Source organism: Bos javanicus, chromosome 28 (genome assembly GCF_032452875.1).
Source record: "Bos javanicus breed banteng chromosome 28, ARS-OSU_banteng_1.0, whole genome shotgun sequence".
Taxonomy (NCBI): domain Eukaryota; kingdom Metazoa; phylum Chordata; class Mammalia; order Artiodactyla; family Bovidae; genus Bos; species Bos javanicus.
In genome coordinates, this window is record NC_083895.1 from 7,308,441 (window position 1) to 7,323,610 (window position 15,170).

The 15,170-nt window shown below is 43.4% G+C and overlaps 1 protein-coding gene across 2 annotated transcripts in view; it reads left to right on the forward strand.

Moving 5' to 3' along the window:
- Positions 1-2,636: 2,636 nt before the first annotated feature.
- Positions 2,637-15,170, forward strand: part of NTPCR (nucleoside-triphosphatase, cancer-related) — a 38,235-nt gene continuing 25,701 nt past the window's right edge. Inside the window, exons 1-4 of one of the 2 annotated variants that reach the window (XM_061404846.1) lie at positions 2,777-2,852; positions 2,967-3,023; positions 8,465-8,627; positions 9,249-9,345. In XM_061404846.1, coding sequence (XP_061260830.1) covers positions 8,521-8,627; positions 9,249-9,345 — 204 coding nt within the window. In that variant the 5' untranslated portion in view covers positions 2,777-2,852; positions 2,967-3,023; positions 8,465-8,520. Of the gene's footprint in view, positions 2,853-2,966; positions 3,024-8,464; positions 8,628-9,248; positions 9,346-15,170 lie in introns of both variants that reach the window. The other variant, XM_061404845.1, reaches the window with a different exon arrangement.

The window sequence follows — 15,170 nt, forward strand, 5'->3', positions numbered from 1 at the left end:
GAAAGGGGAAGATCACCACTTTCTCCAGGGGAGAACTTGAACCAAGCCTGACCAGTGAGATCACTCCATCTCCCTGGCTCAGTGACTGGCTCCAAAAATCACATGACTCAAGCTGGGTTGGTCACACAGAAACACATGGCTTTTATTTGACCTTTATCTCCTTCTAACCACCTCACTCCCTGCCACTCCAGATTGAGGACAGCCACCCACTATAGTGGTGACTGGAGCAGAGGCACAAAGGGATAGGGGACCTAAGAGGTGCCCCCTTTTGCTCTCTGCAGTTGCCTCTTACTCATCCTCCAAGCAGGCTCACAGTCACTGGACTGGGAAGGCTTTTCTCATCCTCCTGGACCCTCATCAGTGCTCACTCAGCCTCCGTTACAGCACCCTCATGATTGTGACAGCCCGAGGTCTCCGCTGCTGCTAAGTCACTTCAGTCGTGCCCAACTCTGTGTGACCCCAGAGACGGCAGCCCACCAGGCTCCCCCGTCCCTGGGATTCTCCAGGCAAGAACACTGGAGTGGGTTGCCATTTCCTTCTCCAATGCATGAGAGTGAAAAGTGAAAGTGAAGTCGCTCAGTCGTGTCCGACTCCTAGTGACCCCATGGACTGCAGCCTACCAGGCTCCTCCGCCCATGGGATTTGCCAGGCAGAGTACTGGAGGGGGTTCCCATTGCCTTCTCTGGAGGGTCTTCTCTAGCCAACCAATTAAAAATTCCTCAAAAGGCAAGAATCTAAAGGAGCTCTTCTTAATCATGTCTTTATACACCGCAGATAGCACAGAGTGCATAGCATGTACATCCCTTACTGTGTGCCAGGAACTGTTTTAGGTGCTTGGATGCAGCAGTAGAGAAAACAGTCTCTGGAACTGTAGAGTTCAGATGTATGCTTACGAACTGCTTTAATAAACAGCTGTACTGCGTTCTATCGAAAGCGAGCCTGCACCCAGGTCCTGCAGGAAGAAAGAACTGGAATCACCTGTTCCTTAGGTAATTATACCCTGGTTGGATAGTCAGCAAAAGTTAGATTCAGCACGGTAGTTTAATAATCTATTTATTTAAAAATGGGTGACTAATCATGTTTGCCTTTTTGTTCTTAATCTCTGAGATAAGGTATTTCATTGGTTGTGATTGATGTGTAATCCACAAAGGAAACTGTACAAATCCAAGACTCAGATCAATTAATTATTATAAAGTGAAGATATCCATGTGAACTGCCCAAACAAATAGATTTGATGGAAAAAGAACATCCAACTTCGGAAGAATTTTCTTTTGTTCTGAAATATCAGTCCTCTACATCTAGAGTCTGCCTAAACTGAGGTCTGCTGGTGGCTACCAGAATTACAGGCATAACTTCAAAATACAATAATCCATCTCCTGGTGAGCCTTTCAAACACAAACTGCTTCAGTGATGGAAATCCTACATAATTAGCACTTTAAAATAATTGTTTTTATAAAAAGAAGATCATACATACGACAGTGTACATATTTCTTTCTTTTGGAAACTACTCTGTGGGCTTACTTGATTATATTAGCTGTTCTTGACTCCAGTTTGCAATGGAGGTGAAAGAAATCTGGGTGGAAGGCTCTACCTTACCAGTGATGCAGCGTTATAAATGTCGCAGAAGTAATGGTGATAGATAACTGAACAAATCTGACTTTTGGTGCTGCTGCTGCTGCTAAGTCGCTTCAGTCAAGTCTGACTCTGTGCAACCCCATAGACGGCAGTCCACCAGGCTCCTCTGTCCCTGGGATTCTCCAGGCAAGAAACACAGTAAGAAATGGAGGTCATCTGACTGATGAATAACTAGGCTAAGGGGAGCTCTGGGAAGTCCTGTGTGTGCCCACACAATTAAAATGAGCACTCAGTGAAACTGCTTTCCCAGACAGGATGGAGGATGATCGATCACGAGACAAACTACATATATTGCACTGAAAGGGCTTACAGGTAACTCTGGCTCAAGGCCACCGCCATTTCGTTTCTCAGGATCAAACACCTCAAGGGGTTAACAGATGGGAAAAAAACCACTTAATGCTTTGCACAGGAAGACCCTCCAGCTGGGTCTCGCGTTGGTTTACATTTACGAGACGGTGACAAGAGGGGGAAACTGGTCTTTGTGTGCACGGTTGAAGACGGGACTACAGAAACTGCCGGGGAGTTTCAACAATATCAAAAAGATCCAGATGCTCAGGGCTCGCCCAAGATCAATCACTCCGAATCTTGGGAGTTGGAGCCGACGCATGAAGCACTTTTTAACCAGGTAATACCACACTGCAGCGGTGGCTGACAACACTGGGTAAGTCTTTCCAATTAGAAGCAAATTCTCCTTTGGGGAGGGCTTCTAGGACCCAAACTTCCTTCGGGAGGCCTCTCCCCGCAGCCTGGGGAAATTTCAGCTCCCAGGTTCGGTCCCAGAGCTTCGTAAACGGCGCTCACCTGAGCAGCATTGGTTTAGTAAAAGGCTGTTAAGCACACCTCCTCGCAAACACCCTACCTAAGTCCAATACGGAGACCGTAGCACACAAACCCAAGGAAGACCATACTAATCATCCTTGCGTCACTGAACAGTGGTCTCGGCGAGAAACAGGACTGAGAGCGGAGGGCGCAAGCGCAGACCGGCGCGGAGGGCGGAAGCGCACACCGACGCTGAGCGCAGAGGGCGCATGCGCGGCCTTACGGCTCGTTTCTTCCGGCCGGCGGAGGAGGGGACTTCGGCCCTGGGGGACGGACCCTGGGTCGCGACCTCTCCCCGGTACCCGGCTCGGCGACTTCGACCCCACCCCTACCCGGGCCGTGACCCCGACCCGAGCCTACCCTTATGGCCCGGCACGTGTTCCTGACTGGGCCCCCAGGTATTCTTGCCCGTGTCCGCACCCTCCACGAGGCCGAGGGGTGGGCGTGGGGGGCGCGTGGGGTTGCGGCAGCCGGTGCTCTCCGCCTCTGAAATTCCGGGTGTTAAATTACAGGCTTGGTGGTCAGAAGCCTGCGTTTCCTTTCCCGGAAAATGTGATTGAGTCCATAAGGTAAATGAAGCGAACTTCAGGAGGGCGAGACCAGCTTGTGATGGGGTGGCACCTGGGCTTTCGTATTAAGGTGTTAAGTAGGATCAAAGGCAGTAGTACTACTACTCCTGGTAGCTCAGACGGTAAAGAATTTCCCTGCCATGCGGGAGACCCGGGTTCGATCCCTGGGTGGGGAAGATCCCTGGAGGAAGGCGTGGCAACCCATTCCAGTATTTTTGCCGGGAGAATCCCATGGACGGAGGAGCCTGGTGGGCTACAGTCTGTGGGGTCGCAAAGAGTTGGACAGGTCTGAGCGACTAACATTTTGACGTTGTGATGTGCACAGGCCATATTTCAGGATCTCTGCCACCACCGAAGGTGTCTGATTTCTGTCGATAGCCACACGCGCCTGCATTTATCATGAAAGAGCGGAATTCCAGTTGCAGGATAGTGCAACCGTGTTCCCTATCCACCTTCACTGACAGCGCCCCCCACCCCAATTTCCTGCATGAGTGAGGTCGCAGGTTGAGAGCCTTGGTACCCCAACACAGGGGGGCTGGGTACTGGGCACCCCCACCCAGACCCTACCTTGGTGCCTGTCCCTTCTAATGCAAATCCCTCCAACCTTAGGCTGTGAAGGTCTCATCTTGGAAAGGAAGTAGCTTCCCTGGTGGCTCAGACGGTAAAAGCGTCTATCTGCAATGCTGGAGACCCGGGTTCGATCCCTGGGTTGGGAAGATCCCCTGGAGAAGGAAATGGCAGCCCACTCCAAGCAGTATTCTTGCCTGGAAAATTATATGGACGGCGGAGCCTGTTAGGCTACTGTCCATGGGGTCGTAAAGAGTTGGACACGACTGAGCGACTTCACTTCACTTCAGTGTGCGTTTAAATGAGACTGGTGGAACAGATAGATGCCTCTTAAGCCAAGATGCTGCACATAGATAAGGCATTACTAAAAGAAGAGACAGGAAGGTTGTGGCAGCATCAGATTAAGACAGCATTATATAGATTAATGGAGAACAGCAACAAAAAAAGATGGGTTTTGAGTACAGAAAGTGATTCTTTAGCTTCTTTGCAGTTTCAGATTAGCTGTGCATTCAGATAATCAACCATTGTAACCCCAGCCCTGAAATTCTCTTTCACTTTTTTTTAATAAGCATCTTTAGCTTTTAGGACCAAAGGCTAACTTAATGTTGCAGATTCTGGAGTTTTATATTTTTAGGGCAATGGGGGAGTGATGAGGAGGAAGGTGTTTTGAGAAATTTCTAATATCCAGAGGTACTCCTTAATATTGTAAAAGAATGTCTTCTAAAAGTTGATTTGTCATCCTTTATTTGAAACTTTATTTGAAAGTTTTCTCAGCAGCCTGGCCCCAAGACATCTATGTGTTTCATAACAGAGGTGGCTTATTTTTATGATTGTACTTGCCTGAGTCCTGGAGGTGGGTAAGGACAGAGGCCAGCCAGGCCAATACTGGTTCTTCTTTCTATTTCCTTCTTTATAAAAGCTTTATATGTATACACATGATTGAAAGACTCAGTGCTACAGTGTAGCTTTCTTAAGCCTGGCCTTAAACCCACTAACTTTCTCTTCCTCCCAGTTTTCCCAAAGCAGTTATACTATAATTTTAATTAGCTCATTGGTCAGTGTTGATGGTATTTTGACTATAAAAGTAAACCACAGAAGAGCCATGGAGCCAAGAGTATAATGTATTTTCCGTTTATGCACAACCCTTCCCCCCCCCCCCCCCCCCCGCAACTCTTCGGAGTTTTCTAATGTTTTTTCATTGACTTAGTATCTTTCTATCACTAACCCAATCCCAAACTCTGCCTGCTGTCTGAATCTCTACATGTTCAGACATCAAGTATCTTCTCAAAGATACTCATATACACTCTCAGGGCCCCACTCATGTGTCCTTCACACTTAGCAATTTTTCCCCAACTTCCAGCTGTACAGCCTGTGACCTATCCTCGAGGGCTTTCTCTGACCCCTGCCTGCACCTCTGCCTGCACATGGGGCAGGCCTGAAGGGCCAGGGAGTTCCTGCCCCCTGAAGCAGCCTTGACTCTTGACAGTTGGAAGTTGGTGGGTAAACTCCTTCCTCACTCATCACACAAGAGAACTCTGAATCTAAAGCTGTCTCCTAGGGTTTCTCAGTGGGATTAGACTACCCACTGATAACTTGTTTGATAATGCAGTCACCTCCCCACCAGTGTGTTGTCTTCGGGGGTTGCTTCCCAAATTAAACAGCCTGCACGTGAGTCTTTATTTGACGGTCCACTTTATAGGAGAACCAGAACCAAAATAATTCTGGGGCTTTCCAACCTGTTCTTTGTGAATGTGGTGTGGGCCTTTGATTTTGGGGTTTCCTTCCTACAGGTCACTTCTTAGCCAGTGTAGCTAGCACTAGGGTAGTTAAATTAACAGAGATGAAAAATTAGCTGAAAAATGTCTAGAGCTGAAGAAGAAAAAAGAGACTAGAGCTAAATGCCTCCTCTTGGTTTAAATCTTCTCCCTAACAGATCAGACCCACGATATTCCCTTTTATTACAGCTGTTCCATTTTGTCCTTTGCATAATGTAAATAGCTTTGCTTTTTTCTTAAATTAAGAGTAATATTTACTGTAAGACCAAAAAAGAAAAAAATCTAGAAAGTTATAAAGAAGAAATTGAAAGTCCCTTGGATTTACAATACAGAAACAAATACTATAAATCTTTCTGTTCTTCTCGACATTTTCTTCTGGAGAGACCTACATATTTCACTTTTTTTTTTATTGAGATATAGTTGATTTACAGTATTCTGTAAGTTTCATGTGTATAACAGTGATTCACAGTTTTTCAAGATTCCATTTATAGGTACTGTAAAATGTTGGCTGTGTTTCCCTGTGCTGTACAATATATCCTTGTAGCTCATTTGTTTTATATGTAGTAGTTTGTGCCTCTTAATCTCCCCATCCTACCCCTTACCTCTCCCCACTGGTAACCACTAGTTTGTTCTCTCTGTCTGTGAGTCTGTTTTTTTTAATTATATAAAACTAGTTTGTTCTACTTTTTAGATTCCATATGTAAGTGATACCACACAGTATTTGTCTTTCTCTGCCTGAATTATTTCACTAATCATAATACCCTCCAGGCCCATCCATGATGTTGCAAATGGCAAAATTTCATTCTTTTTTTTACAATTGAAAAGTATTTCATTGTATTGTATACCATATCTTTGTCCATTCATCTGTTGGAAACTTAGGTTGCTCCCATATCTTGTAAATAATTCTGTTATGAACATTTGGGGGTACATTTATCTTTTCAAAATAGTGTTTTTATTTTCTTTGGATATATACCCAGGAGTGGAATTTCTGGATCATATGATAGTTCTGTTTTTCGTTTTTTGAGGAGCCTCTATACTGTTTTCCATAGTGGCTGCACCGGTTTACATATAACAGCATACAAGGTTCCCTCTTCTCCACATCTTTGCCCGCGTTTGTTATTTGTGGTCTGTCCAAAAAAAAAAAAAAAGTAATGGAATACTACTGTGTATTCCTGCTGTTTCTTAACGTGCTTTTTCTCCATATATTATTTTCATATGTTGCGGTCTGTTTTCCATGCTAAGCAGTAAGCTCTTTCCATATGTAAACAGTGTTCTCTAATGGTTGCATGAGATTCCTGTGGGTTTATGTCATTATACACGCGATACCATAATTTAACAATCCGTTATGAATCAACATTAAGTTGTTTCAGAGAAGTCCCAAATTACACATCAACAGAGGCCATTTGCCTGTGTTAAGCGGATTCTTCCGCAACTTCTCTAAAGCAGCAGTTACTGAGGGACAGAGGTGGGGTTACATTCTCCTAGTGCCATGAGCGTGGGCTGCTGTTCATGTTTCAAAAGGCCGGACACCATTGTTTGTTAGTGTGAAATTTGGAGGAAGAATGAACTAAATGAGAATAGCCTCATATTTTATTTCAAGTAAAAAGCTAATCTTAGGAAACCCTGATGACTCTGCATGGGCAGCCATAGGAATATTATGACTTGCAACCCTGTCGTGTCTCATGATAGCTGTGTTGCAGGCTTGGTTTCCCATTTGGGGGTAATTATGATGCCACTGACTTATCTATATGAGAACAAGGTTCATATGAAATAAACAAAGTCATGGTGGCAGATGAAGGCCCCTGTTAACCTGTATGGTCTCTCTCAGTTGTCTAACCATGAATAAGTTGCCTGTCCTCTCTGTGCTTCAGTCTCTTCTTCTGTAAAATAGGGACAAGGGTGGCAACTGCTTCAGAGGGTGATTGTAAAGAATTAAGCAAGAATATGCTTGTGAGGCGTGCGAGACCAGGGCCTGGCTCCACTGTCAGGGAGTAGTAGTGTTAAATAGTATTTAACTTGTAAGCACCCAAGGGTTAATCAGAGTACTCCATGGGCCAGGCTGGGAGGAAAGGAAGGGGTCCTGGTGGGGAGGATGAGTGGATGGAGGTGCATAGGTTATAATTTGGGAAGAGGTTGGGGGCAAGTCAAAGGAATACTTGGGAATACTCTAGGAGGTGATGGAGATCAAAGCAGTCAATCCTAAAGGAAATCAGTCCTGAATATTCATTGGAAGGACTGATGCTGAAGCTGAAACTCCAATACTTTGGCTACCTGATCCAAAGAACTAACTCATGGGAAAAGACCCTGATGCTGGAAAAGATTGAAGGTGGAGGAGAAGGGGATGACAGAGGATGAGACGGTTGGATGGCATCATCAACTTGATGGACATGAATTTGAGCAAGCTCCGGGAGTTGGTGATGGACTGGAAAGCCTGGCGTGCTACAGTCCATGGGGTCACAAAGAGTTGGACACGACTGAGCAACTGAACTAAACTGAACTGAACTGAGGAGGTGATGGAAGGCATGGCCAACCTGATGGGATTGCTCCTCTGGAGAAAGTTGAAATATTGCCATTTCTAGTAGTGTTGGAGGTATCTAATAGTCCCATTTTGGGGAGCCATACATTGTAAATACGAGGAGAAACGAAGGGATGTTCCCACTGTTAAATGTAGGTTCAGAGTGTCTTGAAATCCTAACTTAAAGCATCCAGCCTTTGCCTGAGGCTTGGCCAGCTTTACTTTCTAGATGCAAAAGTTTGCTCCCTCAAGAAGAGTAAACCTAGGAGAAAACAAAAGCTTGTCTTGTAGGATGCAAATTGCACTTGAAATTATCATCAGAAAGCCACTAAGTTGGTTCTCTGATTATGTGTGTGACAAAACTAATAATGTTTCAGAATTTAAAAATAAACTTCAGTGTACCATTCACATTTTTATTATGCTTGTTTTCTACTTGAAATTAAAAAGTTTTAACACCTGGAGCAATCAAAGTTAAGTGAAGTTAATATTCATAAAAGCTGTTTGAAGCCCATTTCTCTCCTGGTTGTTGTGCTCCAACAAGGCAGTGGTTCCTGATAGGCTTTTTTTTTTTTTTTTCCCTCTAGGAGTTGGAAAAACAACGCTGATCCAGAAAGCCACTGAAGTTTTAAAGTCCTCTGGCATGCCTGTCGATGGGTTTTATACAGAAGAAGTCAGACAGGGAGGAAGAAGAATAGGGTTTGATGTTGTCACGTTGTCTGGCATCCGAGGACCTTTATCCAGAATTGGGTACTGCAGCTTCATTTCTGAAGTGTTTTTTCTTTTTTTTTTTTTTGACCATGCCTCACGGCATGCAGGGTCTTAGTTCCCCGACTAAGAGATCAAACCTACGCCCCCTGCATTGGAAGCGCAGAATCTTAACCACTGGACCACCAAGGGAGTCCCTCTGGTGTTTTATTCTCCTGGGGCCCAGGGCTGAGCCAGGTGGTCCCTTCTGTCTTTTGAGCCTTTATGGCTTTCTTGGCATCAAAGAAAACAGAGGTTGAAGTCATCATATGAAAACCAAAGTTGAAAATACCATATTTCAGGGCAGACTTATTCCACTGAATAGTAAGCTTTTCTCACTTGGTACCTTGTGGCCCTGTTCCTATCACTCTTCTAAGACAGGTGATACACCAGCTCTTGGAGGTAACTGCCAGGCTGTGGGTAGTGGTGTGTGCACCAGCGTTAGCCCTGTTCTCAGGAGAGAATGAGGAATCAGATCAGCTTTGCTCACTGCCACTCTCTGTGTAGGTGGTTTTTAAGGATGGTTTAGCACATGGAGAAGGCCAGAGGCTCAGTGGAGCAGCTAAAAATCAGAAGTCAGTACAGGGGTCTCTCAACAAGGAATGCACTATCCTTTTGTTTCAGGTCAGAGCCTCTGACTGGAAAGCGTGAGTGCCGTGTAGGGCAGTACGTGGTGGATCTGACGTCCTTTGAGCAGCTGGCGCTCCCGGTCTTGAGGAATGTGAGTGTGTCTTTCTGCTTCTGAAGCCCTGCTGTTCTTAGTACCTTGTGGGAATTGCTAGCCCCGGGAACAGAGCGGCTTTTGCTCTACAGAGACATCAGTTTTGTGCTTTACAGCTTAAAAGTCTTCAAGTGATTGAGCTTATGTAATTTACTGTCACTCTGAACTATAAGTAAATTCTTTGTCACAGAAATTCAGTACATGTAAAAGACTTTATCCTGGGTGGGCTTTGATGCCAATCTTCCACAGACCCCAAAGATAAGTCTTTCCTCTGATCTTCCCCTTGTTTATATTTTAACCCTGTCTTCACACCACAACAAATAAATGTTTAGGATAGGAATGTAAAATGTCATTGTATAAACATAATGGTAAGAACTTAATACATTACATCACTGTATTGCTGCTGCTACTGCTAAGTCACTTCAGTCGGTTTTACTCTGTGCGACCCCATAGACGGCAGCCCACCAGGCTTCCCCGTCCCTGGGATTCTCCAGGCAAGAACACTGGAGTGAGTTGCCATTTCCTTCTCCAATGCATGAAAGTGAAAAGTGAAAGTGAAGTCGCTCAGTCGTGTCCGACTCTAGCGACCCATGGACTGCAGCCTGCCAGGCTCCTCCGTCCATGGGATTTTCCAGGCAAGAGTACTGGAGTGGGGGTGCCATTGCCTTCTCCAACATCACTGTATTACCTGTTATTAAAAAAAAAAAACACACACACACAAAACAGCATTATTGAGGTTGGGCTTCCCAGGTGGCTCAGCAGTAAAAAGTCTGCCTGCCAAAGGAGGAGACGTAGGAGACACAGGTTCAATCCCTGTGTCGGGAAGATCTCTTGAAGCAGGAAATGGCCACCCGCTCTAGTATTCGTGCCTGGAGAATCCCTTGGACTGAGGATCCTGGTGGGCTATAGTCCACAGGGGTCACAAAGAATTGGACATGACTGAGCAACTGAGCACATTTTGAGATATAATTCACATACTGCACAATTCACCCATTTGAAATATACAGTTCAGTTTTTTTCTCATTCACTTACAGGATTGTGCAACCAACTATCATAGCCCAATTTTTGAACATTTTTGTCATCCCCAAAAGAAGCCCCATTCCCATAAGCAATCTCCATTCCTGTGTCTCTGCTGTTCTTTGCAACCACTATCCTACTTTTTTGTCTGCAGATTTGGCTATTCTGAATATTTTCTGAGAAGGAAATAATATAGTATGTGGTCTTTTGTGACTAGCTTATTTTATTTAGCATAATACTTACATAATATCACAGCGTATATCTGTACTTTGTTCCTTTTATGGCTATATAATATTGCATTGTATAGATACACCACAGATAATTTATTCTTCAGCTAATGGCGATATAATATTGCACTGTATAGATACACCACAGATAATTTATTCTTCAGCTAATAAGCATTTGGATGTGTTTCTACTTTTTGCTATTATGAATGATGCTGCTCTGAACATTTACGTACAAGTTTTAGTGTAGAGATCTGTTTTAGTTCTCTTGGGTATATACCTATAAGTGGAAACGCTGGGTCATGAGGTAATAATTATATATATAACTTTTTGAGAAATCACTAGTGTTTTCCAAACCAGCGGTGCTGTTTTACATTCCCACCTGCAACGAATGGGGGTTTCATTTTCTCTATAGCCTTGCTAATTACTGTCTCTTTCTAATTATGTACAGTCTCGTAGGTGTGATGTGGTATCGCATTGTGGTTTTGATATGCACTTCCCTGTTGATCTCTGATGTCGAGCATCTTTTCACGTACTTATTGGCCATTTGTATATTTTCTTTGGAGAAATGTCTTTTTCTTTAGCCCATTTTTTAATTGCTTCAGTTGTCCTTTTATTACTGAGTTGTAAGATTTCCGTGTGAGTTCTGGATACCAGTCTGTTTTCAGATAACTGATTTGCTGGTATGTGGTTGGCTGTGCCTTCCACGTCTGTGGTTGTGGAGACAAACTGCTGTGCCATTTCATATGAGGGATCTGAGCATCCTTGGATTTGGTGTGTGTGGGAGGGCCCTGCGACTGGTCTCCCTTGGATACCAAGGGACGCCTGTATTTATCTATTCTGTAGTTGTCTTTACTTTCTAGATGTGATGACACAAATGTTTTTTTTTTGAAAAGTCTGGTTCATCTATTTTTCTTATGTTGTTTGTGCTGTGGCGTTTTACCAAAGAATGCTTTGCCTGATGCTGTTTGATGGAGATTTATTTCCATCTGTTCTTCCAAGAACTTTATAGCTTTACTAATGCATTTAGGTCTGTGGTCTGCTTTGAATTGGTTTTTGTGTATGGCGTAAGGTATGGATTAACATTCTTTTGCATGTAAATATCCAGTTGTTTCAGAACTGTTTGTTGAAAAGACTCTTTCTCCATTTAATTATATTGACACTCTTTTACAAATCAGTTCAATTCTGTTTTCAATTCTCTTCAGTTTATCCTCATGTCAGTTCCATCTGTTCTTATATCAGAATGACAGTGTTTGATGACTGAAGCTGGGATGTTGATAGAGGTTGTGTTGAACATGTAAATCAGTTTGGGGAGTATTGCCATCTTGGTGGTGGTGGTTTAGTCACTAAGCCGTGTCTGATTCTTGCGATCCCAAGGACTGTACCCTGCCAGGCTCCTCTGTCTGTAGGATTCTCCAGACAAGAAGACTGGAGTGGGTATTTCCTTCTCCAGGGGATCTTCCCAACCCTGGGTCTCCTGCATTGCACACAGATTCTTTACCAATTAAGCTATGAGGGAAGCCCCATTGCCATCTTAACAATATTGAATCTTTTGACCCATGAACTTGACTTATCTTTATATTTTCTTAGACTGTCTTTGATTTTGTTCAGTCACATTGTTCTGAGGTTTCCAGCATACAAGTCTTATACTTCTTTTTAAAAAATTTATACCTTTTTGTGAAAGTTTGCCAATTTTATTTTTAGAATGTTCATTACTAATGTATCCTGCAACCTAGGCAGACTAATAGTTCTTCAGTGAATTTCTCAGAATTTTCTATTTACAAAATGATATCATCTGCAAATGGGGAAAATTTTACTTCTTCCTATTTGCTTTGGTTGCCTTTTATTTTTTCTTTCCTAATTGCTTCATCCAGAAGCCCAATTCCGTGAGTTTGTGAAGAATTGGTATTAATTTTTCTTGAAATGTTTGCTGGAATTGACCAGTGAAGCCATGTGGGCCTAGGTTTTTCTTTATGGGAAGCTTTCTAATTATGAATTCAATTTCTTTACTTGTTATGCATCTGCTGGTTTTTTTATTTCATGCTGAATTAGTTCTGGTAATTGTGTGTCTGTTAGTAATTTATTTGTCCATGTTGTTAGATAGAAAGTTACTTAATTTGGCATACAGTTGTTCATATATTCACCTATAATCCTTTTTACTTTGCAAAATCTGTTATATTTTCCCTTCTTTCATGCATTTTAACTGTTGTCTCTTTTTGGACAAAACTAAAGGTTTGTCAGTTTAGTTGATCTTTTCAAAGAACCAACTTTTGGCTTTGTAGGTTGTGTATTACTTGTTTTTTGCATTCATTCATCAAACATTTATCAAATTCTTGATATACAGTCATGAGCAAAACGTGTTTTCTACTCTCTCAAAACTCTCATTCTAGTGGGAATGTAGATATTAAGCAAATAAATGGATAATTGTCATAAATGCTGCCAAGAAAAAGGAGTGCTGTGAGAGAGATGAGAGGAGCTGACTTTAGATCTGGTGACCAGGAAAGAGCTCTGGGGTGGCGGCATTTGGATGAAATGAAAAGGTGAGAAGGGCACCATCACTTCTGGGAGAGAATACTGGGGTGTTTTGTAGACGTCTGGGGAGAATGTTGTGGGTGACAGGAGCAGAGACGCCGAGGCCTCGGGGCCCTGGGCAGGAGCAGGTGGGGAAGGAGGGACGCTTGCTGAGGTGGGTGGAGTCACGCCATGCAAGGTTTTTGTGGACCATATAAGGACTATGGGTTTTGTATCGTCTGTTATCGACTTACAACTCTGATATACTTTTGTGAAAATTGAATAGTATGGACCCGTCTCGAGAGGCAGTTCTTTATCAACTCTGTGCTGGGTGGCCTTCCTGCAGCCCGTCATCCTCCCCATCCTCCTACACACGGCTCAGCCTGCCCCCCACGTGCCAGCCTTCCACCCTTGTCATTTGCCCTTTCTGTGGTCAGCGGGCTCCTCATATCTTGGCTTCTCTGCTCTTTTTTTTTTTTTTTTCGATACTCAGGGCTCAGCTGAAATAGACAGGCTTTGGTAAGTGCTCAGGGCTCCTGCAAGTGTTGGGTGTGCCTGCAAAGGGCAGCTTCTGACTCTGAGGGCCCTCGGGGTCTTGCACTGTGTTTTGGTAGCAGCTGCTGCTCCTCTAAATTTCTTTCTCTCGGAACTTTCTCTCATACCCTCTGCTGGGGACTCGGGTGCCTGTTGTATTGTGTGGAAGCCGTCAGGAAACATGGTATTTTTATCTCTAGTTATTTTACCATCCAGTACATACCTCTCCACTTAAATGTTAGAGAAGCAAGTGAAATACTTCAAATAAAATTCCAGATGATGACTCTGGCTTTGGGTACTGGATCGATATAAGGAATTGATTTTTACGCACCTTGCTTAGAGCAGACAATCCCGGGAGAGCAGTGTGTACATATGGGTTTGATGTCTAGCTGCAGGATTATATAAGAAATCGTGTACTGACCTGAATAAGAGCTAGAATCGCTCTCCCTTTTTTTTTTTTTAATTAAAAGAGGAAAAAACCCAGACTTTTCCAGTATTTTATAGTTTGATTACCAAACCCAGACTTTCACATTCTAGGTAGGAAAAATTCCAAGGCTTCAGGTCAAGGTCATCAGTTTCTTTTCTGAAGCAGAAATTTTTCTTCCCTCTCATGTATTTCATTGGAATGAAGAAAGGAAAAGGAGTTAGTGTTTTGCCTTTATACTGAAGGAAAAAAAAGAAAAACAAATTTTTAAAGTAACTGGGCAACAAAAATAGGAGATTAGAGAGACAGATTTTATTATTGGCAATTGGAATGACCAATTCCAATTGGTCATTGGAAACCAAAGTAAACTGAAAGTTTTAGAACACATTTAGGCAGTCAGAGCCTATTTAAAATGTTTTTTAATTGAAATATTGTTGATCTACAGTGTTGTGTTAATTTCTGCTGTATAGCAAAATGACTGTTATATACATATATGCATTCTTTTTTGTATTATTTTCTATTATGGTTTATCCCAGAATATTGAATATGGTTCCCTGTGCTATATAATAGAACCTTGTTGTTTATCCAGTCTATGTATAGTAGTTTACATCTGCTAACCCCCAAGGGCTGCCCTGGTGGCTCAGTGGTAAAGAATCTGCCTGTAGTGCAGGAGACCCAGGTTCAATCCCTGGGTTGGAAAGATCCCCTGGGAAAGAGAATGGCTACTCACCTCAGTATTCTTGCCTGAAGAACCCCATGAATGGAGGAGCTTGGTGGGCTACAGTCCATGGGGTCACAAGAGTCGGACACAACTGAGTGACTGACACCCCAAACTCCCAGGCCATCCCTACCCCCTCTTCTCCCTTGGCCACCACGAGTTTGTTCTCTGTGCTGTGAACCTGTTTCTGTTTTCTAGATAAGTTCATTTGTGCTATTTCTATTTAATTTTTATTTTGCTATTTATTTGTTTACTCCTTTGGCTGTGCTGGGTCTTCATTGTGGCACACAGGCTCCCCATTGCTGCACAAAGGCTTTCTCTAGTTGAGGTGCATGGACCTCTCACTGTGGTGCCTCCTGCTGTTCAGAGCACAGGCTGCCGAGTGCGAGGGCTTCAG